Source organism: Trifolium pratense, linkage group LG1 (genome assembly GCF_020283565.1).
Source record: "Trifolium pratense cultivar HEN17-A07 linkage group LG1, ARS_RC_1.1, whole genome shotgun sequence".
NCBI classification, from domain to species: Eukaryota; Viridiplantae; Streptophyta; class Magnoliopsida; order Fabales; family Fabaceae; genus Trifolium; species Trifolium pratense.
In genome coordinates, this window is record NC_060059.1 from 30375424 (window position 1) to 30399152 (window position 23729).

The window sequence follows — 23729 nt, forward strand, 5'->3', positions numbered from 1 at the left end:
ACATGTCGAGACCCATGCTCCTAAATGATAATGAGAAGGACTTCAACGTGCTACTTTACAAAGCCAGAAGAAAGGTAGATCGCCCAGAGCAAAACAGTTGATTTATCAAGGTCCTGTTAAGAGACAACCCGGAGGATCATTCACAAAACTCTGATCAGCCGGTTTACCAAAACTCATTGTTATTTGAACATCCTCCAGCAAAAGTTTATAAGACATGTAAGATGTTTAGATACAAAACACAAATGGCCATGTGTTCCCAAGTGTATCTGGGATCCATGACAATGGTGTGTTTGGAAAGTGCTAGTTTCATAACGCTTCAACGGGATAAATAAATATAAATAAATAAATAATATCATATTGCTAAAATTTACATAATAAATGAATTCAAGACTATAGTGGCCACTATGAAAATTATACAGGACCAGGTCAGGAGAGGAAGTAAACAACGGACTAATGTTAAGCTTCATATATGCAGTTATTTTCAAGGATCAAAATTCACAATTGAGTTTCAAACCACATGCCAATAGTTCAAACATTTTACAGCATAGGAACAGAGTTTTGCTTCCAAACATCAATCCCACAATCCAGTCATCTTTAACATAACAGGTTTCATCCTAGTGTAAAATATCCAAGCATCCTGCAAAGCACGAGCAAGTTTGCATCAGTGAAATGTAAACATCTACGTTATTATTCAATTGATCAAATATTATGAAATACTAATTGATTAGTTAATATCAGTAGAGATGAACCAACAGCTGTATTAAGTGGCTACTTAAAGCTTACATTGTGCATGTACCTATCAAATTGTATACACACATCTACTAATATCATTGCGGACAGGTTATAAAAGGGCTAAGATTTGTGTCTCTATTGACATGTACTGCAGTCACATTAGAGTAAAAAATGAATGGATTATCGAATTATATTACCTAATAAGATAGTATAAGAATATGAAGGCCAGTGTGAAATAACCCACAAGTGAGCATGTTTTCCTTGTCGATTTCTTCTCAAAAACCTACAAAATTCAGTTTCTATACACTAAATCATTTTCCAATAATGTGGTCAGTAAAAGTAGATAAAGTAAGGCACATTAAGAGGTAAAAATGCTACCTTCTTGAATCGATCCATGGTTCCCAACATCATACCCCTTGATCCATCCATTTTGTTACCCTAATTGACAATGGAATCTAATCAGAACAGAAAGAATAAAGTTTTTCACAGAAACAAGAAAAGTATATAATTTACATACCACCCGATCAAGCATATTGTTATGACTCTCGACCTCCTCATGTATATCACCTGTTAACTGTTGATCAAGTAAATATTACAAGTCCTATTAAGAAAATATAAGTCAATAGAACATTTCATTTTAATAATATTAATAATTAAAAAATTATGCAGTGTAAAACAATAGGCTACATAATATCTATTTTTTTAGGCTACATAATATCTGTGACATGTTAATTTAGTTATTGACCAATAGTTCATATTTTTTATGCACATGTACACATTTATATAGTAAATAGTAATAGCATGCCAGTTACGATAAGGCACGATAGTTTGTTTTGGATAAGACAACACCAGAAAATAGTAAATTAAAACCATGTGCACACAGAATCTTGATAGACAAATTACAAGCATTTTCAGACCTGGAATAAACATGAATTCTTTATCTGATTTGATGACCTTTTATTTAAAAATACATTGATGCCGGTTAAAAATTGAAAATATTAACGCATTTATTTTTTTAGTACAGAAAATTATAAACAGGGCAAACAATTTATTCCCAATATTTCAGCAAGCACCAAAACAAAAATTCATAAATTATAAACAAGTTAAGCAATGTACACGCACAATGTATAACCAACTTTAAACAACACCAGGATCATGGCAAATAATAATGTCAACACTAACAGATTTAATAAGTGAGAATTCATACAGTGAGATGTTAAGAGAAGAAATTAATTGATACACACAAGAGATTAGTACTTAAATAAACAAAACTTATGCTTTAGAAAAGTAACTTACTCGTTTTAGAAAAGAAACTCTGTCATGGAGAGTATCTATGGCTTTATCATTATCTTGCTCATTTATTTCAGATGAGTAAGAAGAAGAAGCCCTTAAACCACCCTCCTCCAGACTATCCAAATCTAAAAGGGATGACTTAGAAGACCGATTATCTCTGTATTTGAAAATTAAACAGCATAAGAGTTAATATACAGGAGATAGCCGTTTTTTGGCAAAAATAACTAGAATAATGAAATGCAATCTTCTAAAAGATAACAAAGGCAACTGGAAAAAATAATAAAAAATAGCCGTAAATTTTTCACTCAAGTTGGTTATAAGTGGTTTGGATTTCATATAAGAAGCTATCTAATTTCAATAGTGAATCATGCCCATGCTTGAATTAAAAAACTGCAAAGAATTATTAATGATCAAAAAGATTGACAGCTTCCTGAATAAATTGAAAACAATGATAGAAATGTTCATCAGAAGAAGTTTGAATCAAGATGAATTCTGGACTTTCAACAGCAGATTTAGCAGAAAGAAAAGTAAGATGCAGTAGCAGTACTAAAACGGTCCTCTTGTGGTGAAGTAAAATTTATTTAATTAAAAGGAAACTCAACATTTGACTAGAGATGGCATGAAAGTTAGGAAATAAACTCTTCACATGGTATATGATAGCATACAACTAGTTTGCAGACCATTTTTCAATAATCTTTTATTTTTAAGTAGGCTATAACCTGTTTTCGACAGAACTAAACCAGTGAATTTTCCTCTATTAATTTCCCCCAGATGATAGATTCTACAGATTCCTTTAAGTAATAATTCTTTTGTACATGTGTTAAGAGTTAAGACAAACAAAGTTTGCAGAAAACAAACCAGTGATAATATGAAATTGAAATAACTCGATGAAAAAAGGTATACTACCAAAACATAAAAAATGAATAGCAAAGTATCTAATAAGAAACTTGACATCAAAATCTTATCCTGATTTAAAATGTAAGACAAATTTTTATCTAATTCTAATATTATATAATACATTTAGAGTCGACATCAACTCACAAAGGATGACACAGGGCAACAAGTTCAAGATCCTAGATGATTTAAAAACTGAATAACAACGAACTATGGAAAATAACACGAAGACCTAAAAGAAATTGTATCACAACTGGTTTACTTTTATTTAATATTTCTTTATAGAAAACCTGTACTGTGGCATCAACTATCTGCTGCAAAGGTATAGTATGTAATAACATATTTAGCCTCAACTCAAGGCCATAGCATATTCATAACAACACAACAAAATATAATAAAGGTAATATTAAGCATTACACAAACAAATAAGGAAGATGCCACTTTTCAGAATATTCTCCTTCCAACTAAGACATTGGGCTCAAGTGGTTAATGAGCCCCCTCTACGACAAATTGTGCGGGAGAACCTGGGTTTGATTCTTGGTGCGAAAAATTCTTGGCCAGGCTTTACTTACCTTGTGGCCGAACTCTGAATTACTAGAGTGTCATTCCCATGGAAACCAGAGGGTTAATGGCAAAAAAAAAAAGAAAAATATGTTTTGCCTCATTTCTTTGAACCACAAACATTCAAAAACTTGTCTTGTCATCCAATTAAAGACTTCACTCTTCAGTATCAAATTTCATAGTACATTTGAGCTTTGAACTCAAAACACATTCTATTAATTTATTTTCTGTTAAAATCAGCTTATAATCAAAATCTCACATTGAAAAACATACATATCAATCTGTCCCTGGTTCCTAAAATTCAATCCTTCAAAAAAACATGCATCTCACTGAATTTTGATTATAACTTGTTTTAAATACCAAATAACCTTTATGATCCTCTTCAACTTCACCTTGTTTCACAATAACTAATGAATAATTCACATGGATTATTTACTGTCAAAAAAGAAAACAAAAAAAAGTTTCACCTGGATTCACAGAATCAGTTATTCCATCCAAATGAACCAATGTTTTAAAAACCGAACAATTCAACCGGTTGAACCGTGAACCAACAAACAACAATGTCTAATTTATCACGGTGGCATCACAATTTCCTTCAATTTCCAGTAGTTTAAAGCAATATAACCATGAATCAGAGATCTCACCGGCCAATTTTTAAAACATTGATTCCAACAATGACTCAAAATTCAAATCAGCATTCAAACCTAAGAACAACCCTAATGATATTTACAATCACCCAAATTTTCAATGTGAATTACAAAATTGGCAAGGTAATGCATTGCAATTCGCAAGAATATAAAGCGTAAATTAGAAAATTCGAGAGAAAGAAGAGATGAACGAACCTTCTGTAACTCATTGGTGAGTAAAATAAAAAGTTGCGATTCCAGTGAGAATCAGTGATTATGTGAAAGATCTTGTTTGAATGCTTAGAAACAAGGTGAGAAAACGGTGAGAAGGTTTCTTTTCGTTTGAGATCTAACAAGGTGATGTGTAACGGAGAAGAAGAACTACGGTATACGGTGTCGTATAAATCATTACGTATATATAAATTAATTAATAAATGAAGTGTAATTGTTTGTACCAAAAAGAGAGAAAAAAAATATGCACAACAATTTAAAATAATTTTATACCATCAATAGAGATAAGAAATGTTGTCGTTCAAATTTATTGAAAAATATGGTTAACATATTAGAATTCCTAACTTTTATCATAATTGAAGCGCATACTCTAGTGGTTGAAAGACTTTATTTTAAACAAATGCAGATTCGATTTTTATTGTAGACAAATTTGTATTTTTTTAAAATATAAAGCCACAATAAAAAGATAGGGAAAATGAGAAGAAAAAAAAAAATTAGGTTTAGGGTTAGCTTATGCTAGGAAGCTTATAATATATAAGAGATATAACTCAAATCCAAATCTATAACATATCCTATTTAAATTAATTTGGAACTGAATATTGCAAAAGTCCAATGGAAAATTAATTAACGTAAAAACCCAGAGAAAAAATGAGAGGAAAGAAATTAATTGAATTCTATTTAAACAAAAAAAAAATTGTATAAAAAGAAATGGAATGTGTATTACATAAAAAAAATTGGAGTTGTATAAAAAAAAACGGGGTTGATTTCTATTTAAACAAAATTAAGCATTGATTTCATATTTATTACATGTGGATTACCAATTTATATTAGATTGATTCATGTAGCCTAATGGTAAATTCACCAAGTAAATCTTAAAGGTCCTGGGTTCGATTCTTGTTGGGGTATTTTTTTAACATTTTATTTGAATTAAATTAGGGTTAAAATGAGAGGGAAAATGACCGGGGAAAAAAATGATTAGGTTTAGGGTTAGCGTATCAGAATAAACTTAGAATATAATGATGTCTTTATTATAAGAACTACTCTGTTTTTTAGATTTATTTAATGATTGGCGCATCTATACTAGAGGAAGTAATAATAGTAATAAATATTATTCTTATTTAGGCTCTAGTGAGCTTAGCTCGGTTAGTAGGGCATCACATTTTATATGCAAGTGCCAAAGTTCAAATCCTGAACACTCCACTTATTCATCTTAAAGGAGAAATTGTAGCCACAAGACTATTTTACAAAAAAAAATAGTAGGTAGGTCGATCTATTAAACCTAAAAATCTTTTTATGGTATTTTTTTGTCAAGTAGTCTAATAGTTGAATTTTACATTTTAAGATACCTAAGTGAATGTACTAAGGTTCATCTCAATTTCTACATATTACATAGAATGTGTCTACTTACCGAGATATACTCATGGAAACAATTTTTCATGGTATTTAGTCCGACTATTTTAGCTAAATAACTTCTTTTGTTTTTTGTTTTTGGAAAATAAAAGGGTTGAAGCCCTTTTAAAATAAATTTTTTTTTGTTAACCCTCTGATTTTCAGAAAAAACTCGAAAGAGTCTTGATAATCTAGAATTCGACCACAACATAAATAAAATCTCATAAAAAATTATTTTCACAAAAAATTTAAACTCAAATTTTTTCAACGATTTGATCTTTTAAAATAACTTTTGAAGTATACTCTATATACAAAAATAATGTGACCTAACCTAAATTTGAGTAGACTAAACCAACCTGAACCCCATAAAAAAAAAACTAGACCAGCCTGACCTATTTTTGCCTCTAGTGCAAGCTGGATGAACCTTGCCCAAACAAGAGGAGTCAGAAGTGAAACTCATAACAAAGTCAGCACAGCACATGCAATTTCTTCAAGTTGCAACAGAGGAGTTAAAATGACATGTACATTGTACATTGTACACTGAAGAACTAAACCAGTGATTGTTCTGTCATAGTGATTAAGTGGGGGACCAGAAGCATGCATAGGCATAGCTCACAAAAATTTTAGTACAAATTTAAATTCATCGCTTTATCTGACAAATATCGTGAAGCACTGTACCATAAACTTGTGTTCGATGGTCCTCTTTTTCCCTTTTCCGTGGCATGCTTAGGACATCATTTGAGTTTTTATTATTTCATCATGTCAAAATTGATTTTGACTTCAGATTTCAAAAGTGATAAAAAGTACTGTAAAATTAACTTTCCTGTTTTATAAGTCAAACTTATTTTTAGAAAATCCAAAGTATTTAAAATAAATCATTTCATTCAAATTTTACTCGACATCTACTTCTAAATCTAATTATTACTCTCTTCGTATCACAATATATGTCACATTCTCACTTTTACGCATATTAAGAAATTTGTAACTTATATGAATCTTGTCAAAATATATGATACTTTTTTCCTGTTTTACTCTTGATAAAACATTTCTCTCTCTTTATGAAAAAGTAAAATTACTGTTGTAGCTATCATTACCATAATTAATCATTTCTCTCTCTTTATTATCATAAGTCCACAACTAATCATTTATCTATCTCTGTTTGTTGGTTGGCGTGTGAGAACCAAGAAGTTGTAAAGCTTTGTCAACAACAAAATCCCTCCAATTGTTACCCCAAGTATTTCAAGCTTCCCTCCAAAGATTTTTCTGAAAATTTTGGTGAATATTTGGAATTTTTCATTTTACTACTCTAATTGCAAAGGTGCAGTTTTCTATTAAAGGTTCAGTCTTCATGGTTAATTTCATGGTTGCTGGTTGGATTTTATAAAGAAAAAACATGGTTGGTAGTTGAAGCTTCATGCGTACTGTAGTTATGCAATTGTAATGGGAGTAGTAACTTCTATTGGTACCGTAAAAGTTTTACATTGAAGCTTTACATTGGTTCAGTAAAGCTGAATTTGGTTGGCATGGAAACCTAAATAAAAAAGTAAAAAGAGTTCAACAAGGGTAGTTTTAGAAGATCAATAATAATTGTATATTGATATCGTAAAACGACATATATTATGGTACAAATTTTTTCCCCAAAACAACATATATTGTGGTACGGAGGGAGTAGTGTTTCTTTTAAAAGATTCACAAATATGATGGCTAATGATGAACTTCAAATGATCAATACTGTTATTTCTAATATTATTGATGATGAGACTACACTTGTTATTAGCAAATATATGTTGTCTAATACTCTTTGTCAAGCATTGCAATCACACTCTCAAGACATTTTAAATGCATTGCCTCTTGTTTCTAATCAGTGGCGGAGCCAGGATTATAGCGGAGCTTGGGCACAATTTTAACCACAATATTTTTTTGGATAGCATGAGTTAAAACAAAAAAAAAAAACTAGAAAAAACCAACAAAACATGAGTCAAATAAGAGGGATAAAATATAACATACCAATAGTATACTACATAAAATTAGGAGGTAAATGCTCTTTCCGAGACTTCTTTGCGGTGAAGGATCGGATAATATCAATATCATCAAGTGACTTGAATATCTCCCGCTCGGTATAACATATCATCAAGTCATTGAACCACTCATCATTGATCTTGTTGCGCAATTTATTCTTAATAATCGACATTGCTGAAAAAGCCCTTTCAACGGATGCTGTCGACACCGGTAATATCAAAGCCAGCTCAATAAGTTTGTAGACCAATGGAAATACGAAACGTTTATCAGAAAACAACAGAAAATAGAAACATTTAAAATTCAAAACAAAACAACTTAACAATCTTTAAACTTCAAAGTATACAATCACAGAAAATAGAGCAACAGCTTAACAATTATTCATATAATCACTTAAAATTCAAAACAACTTAATAGGTAACAAAAACATAAACAGAAAATAGAGCAAGGAAACAGAGACAGAAACATAAACACCATCAAGTTTAGTTAGGATTTGAGAAGGAACAAACAGAGCAAGGAAGAAAATAAGGTTTTAGGGTTTGCTTACCTCAAACAGAGGCTAGGCTGCGATTCTGCGAAAGCGAGAGAGAGTGAGAGCGGTGGCAGTCGGCAGAGATTGAGCGGCGAGAGATTGAAGGAAACGAAGACTAGCCGAGAGAGAAAGAACGAGAGCGGTTGATTTCTTTGGTTACAGAGCGGTGGAGTGGAAGTCGTACGCGTATCTTCTTTCTTTATTTTTTTAGTGTATCTTTTTCTGATTTCTATTTATATAAAAAAAAAATAATAATAGTTTGGGCAGCTCGGGCACGTGCCCGAGCATGCTGTATGGTGTCTCCGCCACTGTTTCTAATATAAAATCACTTCTTCAAAAACTCAAAAATGATGGATGGTCAAATTGTTTTTTCTAAAACATGAGATAGAGTTTCCTGACATGAGTGCACAATATGTCTTGGGAGGTCCATCTCATCAACCAAATGTAATAGTGGAGCATCACAATTGGGTTGGCATTTTCTTGATTGTAATAGATTCTCAATTGAAGGAATTATAAAATTAATATTCAATGCGCAAACTGTGGAACTTCTCTTTTAAGTACAAACCGTGATCCTAGCAACAATTACTAGAATTCATATGAACTCACTGATGTGTTACATTAATTTTTTATTTTTATTTTTTTTTTGACATAATTGTATTTGTATGTTAGGAAAGACTTTTTATTTTCTTTCTATTCTCATTGAGCAATTAAGACATTACATGCTTGATATATATCAACATCAGATTTTCCAAAAGATAACAACACTCTTTGAAATGTGCAAAAAACTAGCATAATTGTTAAGAAGTCTCATATCGATTGCGAGATGGCCTGAATAAAGTGTTTATATACAAGAGGCAATCCTCACCTTACAAGCCGGTTTTGTAAGGTTGAGTTAGGCCCAATACTCTTACAAAACCGGCTTGTAAGGTGAGGATTGCCTCTAGTATATAAATACTTTATTCAGGCCATCTCACAACCGATATGAGACTTCTTAACAATAATCATGAAAGTAAAACAATTATCATTTAATTGATCGATTAATTTGTCTTATTTTGACATTTCCAATCTCCACAACAATTATATAGAGAGGTTTTTCCGCAATGAAAATTGTCAAAACAAGACTAAGAACAAAACGGATGATAATTTTCCTGCAAATAGCTTGATTGTTTACATTGAAAAAGACATCACCATCACCATTCAGTTTAGCTTAGAATCAATTATGGATGGATTTGAATCTTTGAGAAATCGCCAAGTTCGATTTTCGTAAATAGCTACTACCACTTTTTATTTCCTTTATTGTTTATTTGGTACAACTTCTATTGTTGCTTAAGTACATTTTATATATAAAGTCCACTTTTTATTTTCTTTGTAACCTTTGTTATATTATACAACTTTTGTTGTATGCTCAAATAGATTTTATATGTAAAAGTTATTGTTAATCGTTTTGCATATTGGGTTAATTTTACTATAAATTTTTAATTAATTTTATATTTGGCCTCATAAAAATAATATGCCTAGTTTTTTTCCTACATGTACCGCTCCAAATTACACGAAATTGGTTGGTTAACATAAACAGAGACTAGACACCAAGTTACAAACCAAAAAAAAAAAAACATAAACACTAAGTTTAATAATAATAATAATAATAATAATAATAATAATAATAATAATAATAATAAGAAAGAAGACATAAATATTAGAGAAACACTTGGTTGGGCACAAACATTTAAATACAAAATTTAGGCAACACTCACAAATTAAAAAAAAAAAATATTAAAAAAAATTAAAATTGCCACATCAAGTCATATCATTTAACTATTTTTTCTTATTTTCTTTTGTTTTTGTGAGTGTGCCCAGCAAATAATATTTGAGCTTGTTCCCAAGCAAGTATTTCTCTAAACACTAGGTTGACAGACATGCTTTTGGAACCATATATATATATTGAAGAACATATATAATATATTATATTTATATAAATATGACATTTTTAATGGATTCGGATTCCGTGCAGTCGGGTTGTTGGTGCAGTCGTCATTCACGCTATTTATAGCCGTCTGATCAAGATTGGACGGTCATGATTTAAAATTGTATTAATTGACTGCATTTGTTTAAACCGTCCGATCACGATCAGATGACTATAAAATAACTACACGGAGAATTCAACGGCACAGAATCCACTTCCATTTTTAATCCATGCTACTCTCCCTTGTACTCCCTCCATCGATGTGATTATACTGCACGAAAAATTAATATTCTGAGAGTGAGATGTAACAATCGTTGAAATTGACATATTATGGCTGAATATTAAGTGTGTTACTGTTATGATGTCAACACTCCATGTTCTGCTTCATTTAATGGCTAATACTATGTTATATACAATATATATATATATATATATATATATATATATATATATATATATATATATATATATATATGTAAAATTTCAATTAAATATTTTATGACTGAGACATTCAAATGATAAAATTACTGGTGTGACAAAATTACATTTCAAACATTTCTAATTTAGATTCATTTTATATTTCTATAATTTTCAAAATAAATTTAGTTTTTATTTCAATACTTTTATTTTAAAGTATATTTAATAAATGCATCAAATATAATTATCTCTAGCAAACAAAATTATGAAAAACCTAAAGAAAAAAAAAAACCATATCTTGTTAGTTTTTAACCCGAGTCTTGCTTGAGGATAAAAAATTAAATAGAAATATAATATTGATATATTTTCAAGATAGTTTATGAGAAAATAAAGTTTAAAGATACAATTTTTCTTAGTGAAAAATTATGAATCAATATAAATATTTATTTATTTGCATAAATTATTTTTATAAATTTAAAAATAAGTTAAATTCAAACAGACGTAGCTTAATATATTAAAATGTAAATTTGAATCTACAATTTTTGGCTTATCTACATTTTAACATGCGATTTTTGTCATTAAGCTATTTAAAAGAAAAGAAGAAAAAAAAACTAATAGTATGGACTTTAATTTTGTGAGCCACACAAAAGAAAATAACCACCCACAAGCACACCCCCACAAAAGATTAATGGCACCCAACTAACACATACACAATATTTAGAAGCCCTTTATTGCCAAAGTGAATGCCCCTTCTACCTCTATGTTTATGCCACATCATGGTGCCTACTTAGCTGAAAATTTAGTAAATACATTATTAATTAAACTGACAAGGTAGTTAGCAATATTTTAAACCTCCCCATCTTATTGTTTGTTGTGTTCTTATTAAGGGAAAAAACTAAATGAAGAAAAATATTTGACTTTTGATCCTGTCATTTTTGGCTTAAACAAGAAATAATACTTCATTCCACATTTCAACTACAACACAAAATGTAAATGTATTGTTTCTATTCTATATTTATTTTATTCTACAACCCAAATGTAAATGTATTGTCAAAAGAGTGCTTGCTAATTGCTATATTTCATATTTGGAAAGGGAAATAAAATATAGACAAAGATTTTTAACTTTTTTTGGGTTAATCCTCCGCTTTCAGGAATAGTGGACCCTAGTAATTCAAAGTTCGGCTGCGAGTAGCAAGTAAAGCCTAACCAAAAAATTATTACACCCGGAAATCGAATTCGAATTCTCCAGAACAATCCATCTTTTTGTGAAATTTATTAACTATACTTGAACTCGATGTCTTGATTCAAAGATTTTTAACTTTTAAGTTGAAAAAGAAAAAAAAAAACCAACTTAAGTTAAAACAAGTCAATGCAACATACAATATATGACAGAATGGTAGCTATTTTGTGCCAGTTCAAGTCAATATACAGTACCGTATTTATTTTCCTATTTTACTAAAGAAGTTTAAGCACATTTATACCATAGGCCCCCCTCATTTCATCAATATGGTAATCTCATTTTGGCTTCTACTGCATTAGAGGCTAGCCTTGTGACAATTGTCCAACACCAAAATGGAAACAATTGAGATGTTTGGTCAGATTGAATTAGGAAAAATATTTTACACCAACATTACATTTTCATTAAACCCTTATTTCTTTTGATAGAAAAGAAAATGATAGTCTTTGGAGAATTACTGGTTTGTATATCTTTCCATGATTGTAATTTTAGACAACTTTTTTTTGTGGTGTAGGCAATTTTTGCGAAAACTTACTAATAAGGGGCTCAAGACTCCATTCCTGCCGGCATCGTAGTATATGCCACTCCTTCCGTTCCTAGGAAATTCGACCCGAGGCCAAAAATCTATATATGAAAAATCACTAGATGACAATCGAAGTCCCTCTTTCTTTAATCAAAAAGGCTTTTCGCCCTCAACTTTGTGCCTTGAGGCTGGCTTTGTATATGGTTAGTCATGTTCAGTAGATGGCTGATGGATATATCACGGTTGTTAAAACTGATTAACCATCGACATACCTTCATTCATTAAGCACAAATTTAGACGCGGTTAGCCATAAATTTGAGGCCTTTAAACTATATGTAGATTTGAACACTTGAAAATTGTGATATGTTCAAATTCATGATTGATGAAGTTACCTTGATGTTAATGAGGTTTGACACCTGGTTTATTCATTAAGCATCTACATAACATAACTTAGCATAAAATTTGGCTGCCAATTGAACAATATTTCATGAGTTTAAATATAGTAGATTCTTAAGAGACTTAACAAAAGATGCTACAAATCCAATATATGTGATTTAATTCAAGATTTTATACCAGAAAAAAAAATTGATTATATTTTACAGAACTAGACCAGAAATACATGTACCAATAAATCAACACAAGGATGAGAATTACCTTAAAATACAAATGCTAGTTTCTGTGATATTCATGACAATAATTCTAATGAATCAAACTCTAAGCAATATGCAATTTGTACATAAACTTATATACAAGCTCAACATCAACTTTTATGACTTCTTATATATTGCACAAGTAAAATTTTAATTTTAATTAAATACAACCATACTTTTCAAGTAGCTAACTTAAGAATTCAACATTGTATTGAAAATTTGAGATGATACCCTCATGATAAAATATTTCAAAACAAATAAAATGCTCACCAAATTGTGGATTTTCAAAAATTATAGTCTATATACTCAATTGAGAAAAGAAGCTCCACATTGCAATTGCCACTCCATACAATCTTCAAAATCGAAACTACTTGCACAATCCAACAATGCATTTTGCTGTTGTTCGTAACGACATATGTAATTCAAACCAACAAGAAGATCGCAGATTGATTCCTCGGTCTTTTCACGGTCGGCGAAATATAATGTCTGAAGTAACAGAACATTTGTCCTGCTAACAATCTGGTGCTGCTCGAAATTACGTTCGCTCTGCCATCTCATCATATTATGCGCTAGAGGCGCAAGCCATCTAAGCATCCCATCAAGATTCTCCTTCCAGTCATGTGCAAGAGGCGCATCGTATATGGCCAAATCTTTGACATACGACTTCAGTTTCGTCTTAAGAGATAACCTTAGGCTTGTTGGTAGCATCTGATATAGATCATCCCTAGCATCCTCACCAACTAAATGTGGATAGCGAAGAAGCTTCTCTATGACAATTATGACATTGGCATAGTGCAATGCAAGAGCCGAGCCACCAAGAGTCGAAGGAGGAGCATAAAAAGCTAACCTACTTTTCGGACTAAATGTAGAGCAACTTTGTACACCGGATTTGGCTTGTCTTAGATCTGCACTGAACGAAACACCACTTTGAACATGACTTAGAACACCAGAATGGAACGAATGCTCCCTTTTCATGCTATTATTTGCAATGACGCCACTGCGACTGCTTGATACGTGACTGTATTGATCCTCGTGATTGATAACATAACCTTCATCGCTATCATCAAATCTTGCAACCGAGCTACTCAAACTTAAACACTCCATAAAAAGTCTCCCTGGACTTGTTCCACAAGGAAAACCAAAATCTTCGGGTCGAAGAGAAGCTAATTCGCCACTCCTCATGTCAATCCGCGGCTTACTAGTAGCTGTTCCCCGTCTCTCCACCGCAGGCATTCTTGCAGTCGAACCTAGATGAATTCCATTTCTCTTGCTCGAGTTGCGTTTCAACCTCTCAGAATTCATCTGAACATTAAGATTACCGGAAACAAACCCACATTCATTTTGCGTAACCGGTGATCCAAGGCTATCCTTCCTCAAACCAGTTTCGCCGAAGATCACAGAAATTCTCGCATAAATAGTACAAACTGTCCTAGCCAACAACTCAACAACCTTATCAAAGGTTTGATTCCAAAGAGAAACATCCTTAAGATGTCTCACGTCTTGCCTCTGCCATAAAAGTTTCTGCTCAAAAGCTTTTCTACTCTCCACATGCTGATTATTCTGAAACTTTTTCACTGCTTGTTCCAATTCATTCAACACTTCCAATTCACTATACAAATTCATAGTAACATTAACATACCTATCCATTTTCCTCACCATTCCTTCCATATGCTTAACTAAGAAACCTAATTCCTTAACATCTATAACACCACCAACAATGTCACTATAAACATGCTCAAACCCTTGTAAAGCTGGCTCAGAACATTTCTTACCTAACCTAGAAACAACACTAGCAACACGGTTCAACTCTTCAAGCTTCTCTACCATAGCAAGCTCAAGAAGATAACTTTCATCAGATGAAACCAAATTCTTAACACCCTCAGTGTTCAAGATCTCATTTTTAAGCTTTGAGATCTCAGACTCTGAAAGTGATTTATGAAGATGAACAATTTTTGACATAACATTTGCTACTTCAAAAGAAAGAATACCTATAGTTTCTTTATTTTCTGACCTTTTTTGATTCTGTTTTTTCTTTGTTAAAGTTTCAAGAAGAAGAGCATGTTTTAGATTTGAACTTACTTGATTACCCATCTTTAGAATCCAAGCTTCTGCAACCATATCTGCTACAAAATTTCCTTCAAAAAAATCTTCTGCAGAATCAAAATGGGGTCTCAAAATTCAATCACTCTGAGACCTTTGTGAAGCTCAGAATCACCAAAAAGAGCTTTTTGAGAGAAATTAGAACAGACCCATTAAGAAAAACACAGAAACTTAACAAAGTTTGAATCTTTATTTCTCAACTGTAATTAAAGAATGGATTTTTGAGAGGAATTGGAACAGACCCATGAAGGAAAACAGAGAGAAAAACACAAAAACCTGTTAAAGATTGAAGCTTTAGTACACAAGAGTACTTAAAGAGTTGAATTTTGCAGTTGAAATTTTTGTGATATTAAAAGGGTTAGTGGAGAAGTCAGAGAGTGTTGCAGATAATTCAAACATAGGCAAAATGAGGCATAGCATGCGCCACAAATTGAGTAGGCGTGGTAAATGGATGGATGATGGGTGTAATAATAATAAGCTGAGAGAGAGAGAGAGAGAGAGAGAGAGAGAGAGAGAATATATTAGTATGTGTGTGTGTGGAAGGAATGAATGGAAGAGGCAGGTGGTGGTGTTTGTTGTTGGAAGAATTCTTGAAGCTGTATTGTTTGTTTTTTATGTTTGAAAATTTTGATAAGTGTTCTGGTTTTTCAAAAAGGGTAATAGAAATTTTGAAAGTGGATTGTGGAATATAAAGGGGGTTTTAAATTTTAGAATGTAATTTTTAAATTATATTTTTGGGTTTTGGAAGTATTTGTTGGAGCTGCTCCATTCATTCAATTTCAATCTGTTTTGTAATGTTGATTTTTTAAGTACATGTATAAATGTATTTTTATTTTAGGTAAAATTACTGTGGCATTGAATTGAAGTCTTGTGAAGATAGAGTGAGAAACAAGGAAACCGTAATTAATGATAAGATGGAACCAACAAGAAAGGAAAGAGTGAATGAGTACATAACATATGGATAACACATTGAGTTTTAAGCCTAAGTAAGTGATTAATCTCACGTCGAGTATAAATAAAGTATTTGAATATACACATATAAATAGGGTTTTGTTAACGAGTTTTCAGGAACATAGTTTCTGTGGGACGGGAAATAAAATTTTGTCCCCATTCCAAAACTACATTTGCGGGAAGTTTTCCCTCCGTTTCTATTTCGGTTGGGAAAAATTCTTCACCTTTGAGTCTCCAAATGAAGCAATTTCCATAGAAAGAAGAACTACACAACTGAGTTGGACACCACACTTTTACCCAAGGTTTGTGGGTCATCTCACTTATATAGTGTTCAACTTCTAGTTTTCCATCTGATGTGGGACTCAACTCACACTTGAAATACCAACAATCTCTCTCAAATGTGATTCCATCTATTCTTTGTGGGTATGCTCCACCCCTCAAACGAAAGCTTTTTCATCTACTTATTCCCACTCTATCGAACCTAATCATATTTGAGATATAAATATGAATACTTCTCTCAACTAAAAAATTTAAATTTAAAAATTTGATTTGTCAAATTATAGGTATTTAACAACTTCTGTTAAACTCAAACCTCGTTGATAACACCCAACAATTTTAATCATTTTCTTTTGTTTCAAAGAACTTCATAGCATAAAATTACTAAGTTTGATATAGTGATAAAAGATTTGGATAGTATAGATCACGAGGTCCTATCCATTGCAAACCAAAAAAAAACTTTATAGCATATTGTAAATAAAATAAAAAATCAGTAAAATTCACACTTTAAATGTATAAATACAGTCAAATATCTTATAGTCTTTTATTAGTATAATTTAAACTACATGTATTGACAACATTTTTATCATATATCATCGTTCATTATAGGTTAATGAATTTTAAAAAAATAATACAATTTTATTTAATTATCATATAAAATAATGAAATATAATTATTAATTAGTCATAGACGTAAAATCTATTTACATCATCAATGTATCATTATTAAACTGTACTATATTTTAACCCCCATTACTTCTCTTATATAGCAATGAAGAGTTAGTTTTGATGGTGGCCACCTACTCTTTTGAGACACTGACCTATACTTGAAATTTCAATTCATAAACATGGAAATTTAGAAGTGAAAGAGATGTGTTGATTTTGCTTAGTTGGGTGCAGAATCCACCACGGTCTTAAAAGTCAAAACTAGCAAATTTTAGTAACATATTCCCTCCGGTCTTTAGATTCATTGTAAAATGGATGTATTTAGACTATATTATTTTCTAGATACATCAATTTCACAATGAATCTAAAAAGTCAACTTTTTCTTATATATAGGATCAGAGAGAGTAATATTTATTAGAAAATAAAAAATGCATCTAGTAGTCCTTTGACTTTCTCATTTATAACAAATTAACAATTAGGTTTTTTAGGTAACTTTTAGGTTCTTTAAATTTTTTAAGTAGTGAATAAAACATTTATTCGTTTGTAAATTATTGCATCGTTATGATTTCAGTTAACCTCCATTATATTATTGGACCATGATCGTTAACGTTGACTCTCACTATGTGGATATTTTGATGAAAAATGCACATAAGTTGGATGAGATTAACTATAAGCGTAACGGTGTAACAAATTTTGTAATGAAGGATAATTGAAAGAATGACGATGCAGCAAGCTAAAAACTTAAAAAACTTATTTATTACCTAAAATACTTAAATGAGGTAACTGTTATAAACATAAAATTTAAAAGATTTTTGAATGTACATAGCCTATTTATTATTTGTTAGTTTTCGGTTTAGAAAAATTCGATTTAGAAAATAGCAGTAAAGAAATTACTGGCTGAATCGCGGTTCGATACGCTTTCTTTAAGATGTTTCACGGCACTGTCCAAAAATTTGTGCAAGGCAGACTAGCAACAGTGAAGTCCCCAGTATAAATTAGCACGTTCTATAAATATTGATGATCTACTACTCTGTAAAAAATCGGGCAGAAAAACACCTTCGATACTGATATGAAAATCAGTCGAATATTGATAACAATATCAATTCGATGTGGCAACAACCACTCTGTGAAACAACAAGAAAAATATTTGGAAGTAAGAAATGAGAGATAAGAAAGATTTCAAAAATTCAGAAATCTGAAGCAAAAAATTGGGAGAACTGAAGTGCTGAATTTATAGAGCAAGTGAGAAATTGAAGAGGAAGATTTCGTGGGAGCCGAATCACGCCAGCAAAGCAAAAATGTGGCCAGATATTCTAGCCACTTAGTTGTTGACGGAGCTGAAGCATAACAGATATAATATTCCGTTTCTGACTTGTTCTTGAGCACAAAAAACATGTGCGCGAAATTATAAATGGATAAGAGTGCACACTGATAGCGAAAATAATAATTAATAATTATTTTTTCACTTATGGACATTAAAAATTAATATATATCACAAAGCCCAAAGTCCGACCCCGGCTAGAGGCAGCTGCGCACGCATGTGTTTGATATTCATCATGGTGTGATCCATTTAGAAAATTGGGTACCCATTGGAATATACCCCAAATAGTGACATTTTCATATATAAATACTATCAATGTGTGTGTTCCAACTAATGTGGGACTAAATGAAGTTTTTTTCAATTCACACATTGTTCTTCATTTGTGTTTATTTCTATACCAAAAATTTTTCTCTGCAATTAAGTTGCAAACTTGTTCCAACATTATTTGACCATGTTAAAAACATAAACTTAAAAGGATAACGATGCATTTCTCTTTATTATTTTAAATTAATGTTGAAGAATAAAATCAAAATGAAATTCTCCACACGTTCACGTATGAGGTTTGACTTACGTGTTAAAATTTGAAATTATTGAACAAGCCAAAGTGAATGGAATATAATGGATTAAGACAAGACGATTGTATTTCATTTCGTAGTTTAATCTTTCCGGAGGAAGCTCGCAAGAGAAAGTGAAATATTTAAAAATCAAACATTTTTGTTATCCTATTTTGATTTTTTGCAATTTTGTCATTGATTTCATTTGGTCACCACGAAATACTGATGTATCCCAATTTTTTTAATAGATGATACATAAAATGCCGATATGACAATACACATGTGAAATAGTCATGACATGTCAACAAATCCTCTTCATTAGACTGAAGAACAATGCATTAAAGAGGTCATTTAATTTTATCTCTAGTGAAGAAGATTTACCGACATGTTACGATTATTTACCACGTGTATTAATTGCCAATTAGTGTTTTATGTGCCAACTATAAAAAAATGGAACACATCAGTTTTTTTATGCGTCAAAATGAGGTAAGGGGAAAAACCACAAAAAATAATAATTAAAATAGGGGATAATAATGTTTTATTTTTAAAAAGAAGACCAAAATCATGCATCAAAAATATAATTAAACCTATTTTTTTTTAATCATCACACTTTTTAACTAGTTACAATATTTAGTAACTAGTTACAATGTTTAGGGGTATAATAAATGAACGTGAAGGTGTATGATATATATATATATATATATTTTCGACAGAAGGTGTATATGATATTTTTTCCTTCCCCCAAAAGTTGGGAGCTTGATAATTGATAATGAAAGCTTATGAAAAGTTGGTAGACAATTGAATGATTATCGTCAAAAAGGAAGAAATTAGGACACCCACTCTATGGAAAATTTGACTTCACATGTTAGTGCTACGTTCTTGGTACTTCTAATCCAACGAAACAAACAATCCATTAACACTGAATGACTTTTGGTGTATAAAGAGTGGACTTCAATACATTTAAGCAACTAAATTTGTTTTCCAAAACAACTTCACTTTGGTTAGCAAATTAAACACGAAAATAACCAGGCAAACAATTCAATACAAGCAAGTTCTATGAGAAAAGTTTAATGGTTTACTCCGTCTAGCTTTAATAGTTGTTAGATTCAAGTGGTTAATGAAAAATCCAAATTTAATTTTTAGAGGGAATAGTTTTTTCTTAAATTTTACATGGCTCTGTTTGGTAACACAAATAAGCTAGCTTATAACTTATTATATGAGCTTATAAGCTTGTTTCAAAAAATTAGAAGTGTTTGGTAACAAGCTTTTTGTACTAGCTTATAGCTTTTTCTCAGATGCTATTTCAAGTAGCATTTGAGCTTATAGCTTATAGCTTTTTACACTTTATTCCATTTTTACCCTTTAATTTAATAACTACCCACTCTAAAAAATAAACTACCCACTATCAATTATGTAATTTTATATTTAATAACCACTTTAAAAGCTAATTTTACCAAACACTTTAATTTCAATAAGCTAGCTTTTCAGCTATCAGCTATAAGCTAGCTTTTCAGCTATCAGCTAGCTTATCAGCTATCAGTTAGCTTATAGCTTATTTTTACCAAACAGACCCATAATTACTTTCTAATCAAACTTTGAGTTATCGAGTTCAAGACAGTTAATATAAAAAAGATGCAAAATGCGAGTTTTTTTTTTTGTCAAGTAATTTAGCCGCTAAAATTTCACTTTTTAAGGTGAGTAAGTGGGAGTACCGACAGGGACGGATCCAGAAGCTTATCACACCGGGGGCCGAAAAATAATAAAATAATAATAAAAATGAATGTAGATTTTTCTATTACATCTGTCCATGTAATTTTTTTTAATGTTATCGTATTATATTTACGAATTTCTTGTTTAATGGTGACCGATGACTAATCGCCTCCGAGAAATATGTGGGGCACAAAAAATAAGTTCTTCCCCTCAATCGAATTTTGTTCATACACAAGAGTCAAATATGAAACTTTTGACCACTTACTTAAGAGACCCAAAACTCTTACCACTCGAAACAACTAATTTTTTGTTTATTATAAGGCTATGTTTTTAATAATTCAACACTTATAATTGTTCGACAATATAAATATTTTTACACCGTAAATACATATAAATTAAATTCTTATTTATATAATGTAAATGATAAATAATAGATATATTTACAAATTATAATATACTAATGGTATATGATATAATATGATATATTATGTATGTAGATGAGGGGGAGGGGGGGGCCTTGGCCACTGCTTGCCCCCCTCCAGGTCCGTCCCTGAGTACTGAGGTTCGAACTTCGACACCTGTATATTATGTACATGCAATGTCTCTACCAACTATCACAGAACTGAAAAATGAAGTTTTATGAAGAAGATGGAAAATGAAGAACCCTACAATCCAATCTATTTTTTCTATTTTTTTTGGTAGAGAAAGAGGGCCGAAGCCCATTTTTTTATTCTATTTTATCTGTATTTCAACTTTTTTTGTTTAAATTAAAAAATAATAACATCATTTTAAATAACAAAAAAAAAATATATATTTTATGTGACAGCCACATAAGCGATGATACACAATGCCACGACCATTTAATGAGTGCTACATCATGAAAATTAAAGGACAAAATAAGAGGTGGAATCAAATGTCTCTATTTTTAAAAATTAAGGGATTAGAATTGCAGAAAATAAAATAAAAGACCAAAAATACAGATTTAATAAAAGGGTCATGCTAACCAATGCCTCCGGGACACTAGTTAATGATACTAAAAAGGAGTAATTTTTGCATTGAAAAGAACATTTTTTATACTTATAAAAAATAAATTACACAATTTCCAATACAATCATACCTTATTTAACTCCTTAACCAGTGCCCTAGGGGCACTAGTTAGCATTTTCCTTAATAAAATAAAAGCTTCACTACAAAAAAACGCTTATTAGCCACAGTATATTAGCCACGGTTATATTGACTGTCTCTAAATATATGTTTGTCACAGTTTAAACCGTGGCTAACATAATTTTTTATTTTATTAATCTAGATACAAAACTGCGCGCTTTGTTTTCATTCTCCCTCGTTACATTTTTACTCTCAGTTTTTTCAAAGCTCAATTTCTTCTTTGAATTTTCCAAACCTTAATTTATTCTCTCAATTTCCAAACTTCAATTTCTTCTCTCAAAATTTAAATGATCAATTCGTTCCTGTAAGTTCACAAGTTTTTGGTTTTCGTCCCTGTATCTTTTTTTGTTTTAAAATAGTCCCTGAATGTGCAAATCATTTTGGTTTTAGTCCCTAACGTTAAGTATCGTTTCAAAAATGACGACGTGGCAAATTGAGGCTGATGTGGCAATGTGTGATGTGACAAACGAGGATGATGTGTCAATGATGATGCTTAGTCATCCACTTAGAGGGACCAAATCCAAAAATAAAATTGCAGAGAGAGACCAAAACCAAAAAAACGAAATTAAACCAAAAAATATTTTTTTTTTCTTTTTTTCTCTAAACTCATAAGTTGTTGACAATTCAACACAAACTTATGTTTTTTCTTAACTCCCATATTCGAATTCCCTAATTTTTTAACATAAGCTGCAACATTTGGATTTAATTGGGAAAAAGAAATAATTTTGGTGTTGTGTGTGGGAGAGAGAGATTCAAACGTTGCTATTTGAAGAACTTTGATTTATAGGTAAAAGAAAATTATAATGGTCTCAATATAAAAACAAGAAGAAAATATTGTTTTAGTACCTTTAACATAAATTTTTTGATTTAGAAAAATATGAGTCCATTTTTGGGTTTAGACAACATTATAGTCTAGATGCATCAACTTTATAATGAATCTTGAAAATAAATTTTTTCTTATATATAGGACCAGAGGGAGTATATAAAAAAGATGTTACAAAATACATGAGGAAAGTCAAAACAAAGAGTACCAGAAGTATTCACGAAAGAAGAAAACATAAGAAATTATTTACCACGTGTCTTGACCAAAAGATGCCACCATCCGGCAGCAATCCAACAAAAACCTGCCACCAAAACAACTAGATACAGAGAAAACAAAGGACAAAGGAGGAAGAAAATGGAGCAAACCACCCACCAAGCAGAGCTATCAGCACCCAACACCCAGACCCCACCAACCTCTATCGGCTCCAACACATAACTGGTTTCTCCTCCCACTCATAGAAGGAGTAGCTAGGGGTTTCCATTTTTTTTTTGTTGCCAAAAACCACTTCCAGGAAGAAAGTTTCACCTTATTAACCAAAGAGTCAACAAAGACAGTTCCCCTTACAAAGAGTAAATCATTTCAAGCGTTCCAGATAATTCATACAGCAACATGCCAAATTAAAACTCAACCTAACCTAGACTTTTCACCCACGCCTAGACCTAGAAACAACTCGAAAAAACACCTAATATTATTTTATGAAACTAACTAAAACCCTAATCACCGGGCAAGTTTATACCAAAATGTGTTTCTATACCTTATCATCTACCAAATAAACCATAACCAAAACAACCTTTAATATGACCAAATTAATACCTACAAAACATTAGCTATCTCACTGTTAAAAATGTTTATGTTACGATAACCAAATCAAACACAACACCTGTCTTTTGCCTCTAATTTCTAAAGCTTAATGCAAAAAAAAATCAGAGGCAAATAATTCATGTTTAATTTTTACGGAAAATGCTAACACGTATCTATGATCTTATTTTTATTTATTTATGGATTATGGATGGGAGTAGACTTAATTTCATTTCTTAAACTATTGAGTTGATTATTTAATTTGATGGGAGTAGTACTATTATAGCTTCTCCACTACCACTC

At 31.2% G+C, this 23729-nt stretch overlaps 2 protein-coding genes across 4 annotated transcripts; both read right to left on the reverse strand.

Annotated features, from left to right (window-relative positions):
- Window positions 1–325: 325 nt before the first annotated feature.
- On the reverse strand, window positions 326–4497 carry LOC123923024 (bet1-like SNARE 1-2). 3 transcript variants are annotated; one of them, XR_006814256.1, is made up of 6 exons: window positions 4323–4497; window positions 2029–2182; window positions 1250–1306; window positions 1111–1170; window positions 930–1031; window positions 326–637 (listed from the first exon to the last, which is right to left on the reverse strand). XR_006814256.1 is itself a non-coding variant. In XM_045975676.1 (6 exons), exons 1-6 carry the CDS (start codon window positions 4334–4336, stop codon window positions 610–612), a joined length of 399 nt encoding a protein of 132 aa, XP_045831632.1. In that variant the 5' UTR covers window positions 4337–4494; the 3' UTR covers window positions 326–609. The 3 variants fall into 3 exon arrangements, 2 of the variants coding, with proteins under 2 accessions (XP_045831632.1, XP_045831636.1); XM_045975676.1 differs by having other exon boundaries at window positions 930–1015; window positions 4323–4494; XM_045975680.1 differs by lacking the exon at window positions 326–637 and having other exon boundaries at window positions 926–1015; window positions 4323–4496.
- Window positions 4498–13069: 8572 nt separating this feature from the next.
- On the reverse strand, window positions 13070–15934 carry LOC123884723 (protein PSK SIMULATOR 1). The gene has a single exon (XM_045933893.1). It carries the CDS (start codon window positions 15180–15182, stop codon window positions 13371–13373), a length of 1812 nt encoding a protein of 603 aa, XP_045789849.1. The 5' UTR covers window positions 15183–15934; the 3' UTR covers window positions 13070–13370.
- Window positions 15935–23729: the final 7795 nt, after the last annotated feature.

Coding starts and splice junctions, on each gene's coding strand:
- LOC123923024 (XM_045975676.1), bottom strand. Junction 1,307..2,028: donor GAGTTTCTTTTCTAAAACGA/GTAAGTTACTTT, acceptor CTTGATCAACAG/TTAACAGGTGATATACATGA. Junction 638..929: donor TTCTTATACTATCTTATTAG/GTAATATAATTC, acceptor CGTGCTTTGCAG/GATGCTTGGATATTTTACAC.
- LOC123884723 (XM_045933893.1), bottom strand. CDS start 15,182: ATGGTTGCAGAAGCTTGGATTCTAAAGATGGGTAATCAAGTAAGTTCA.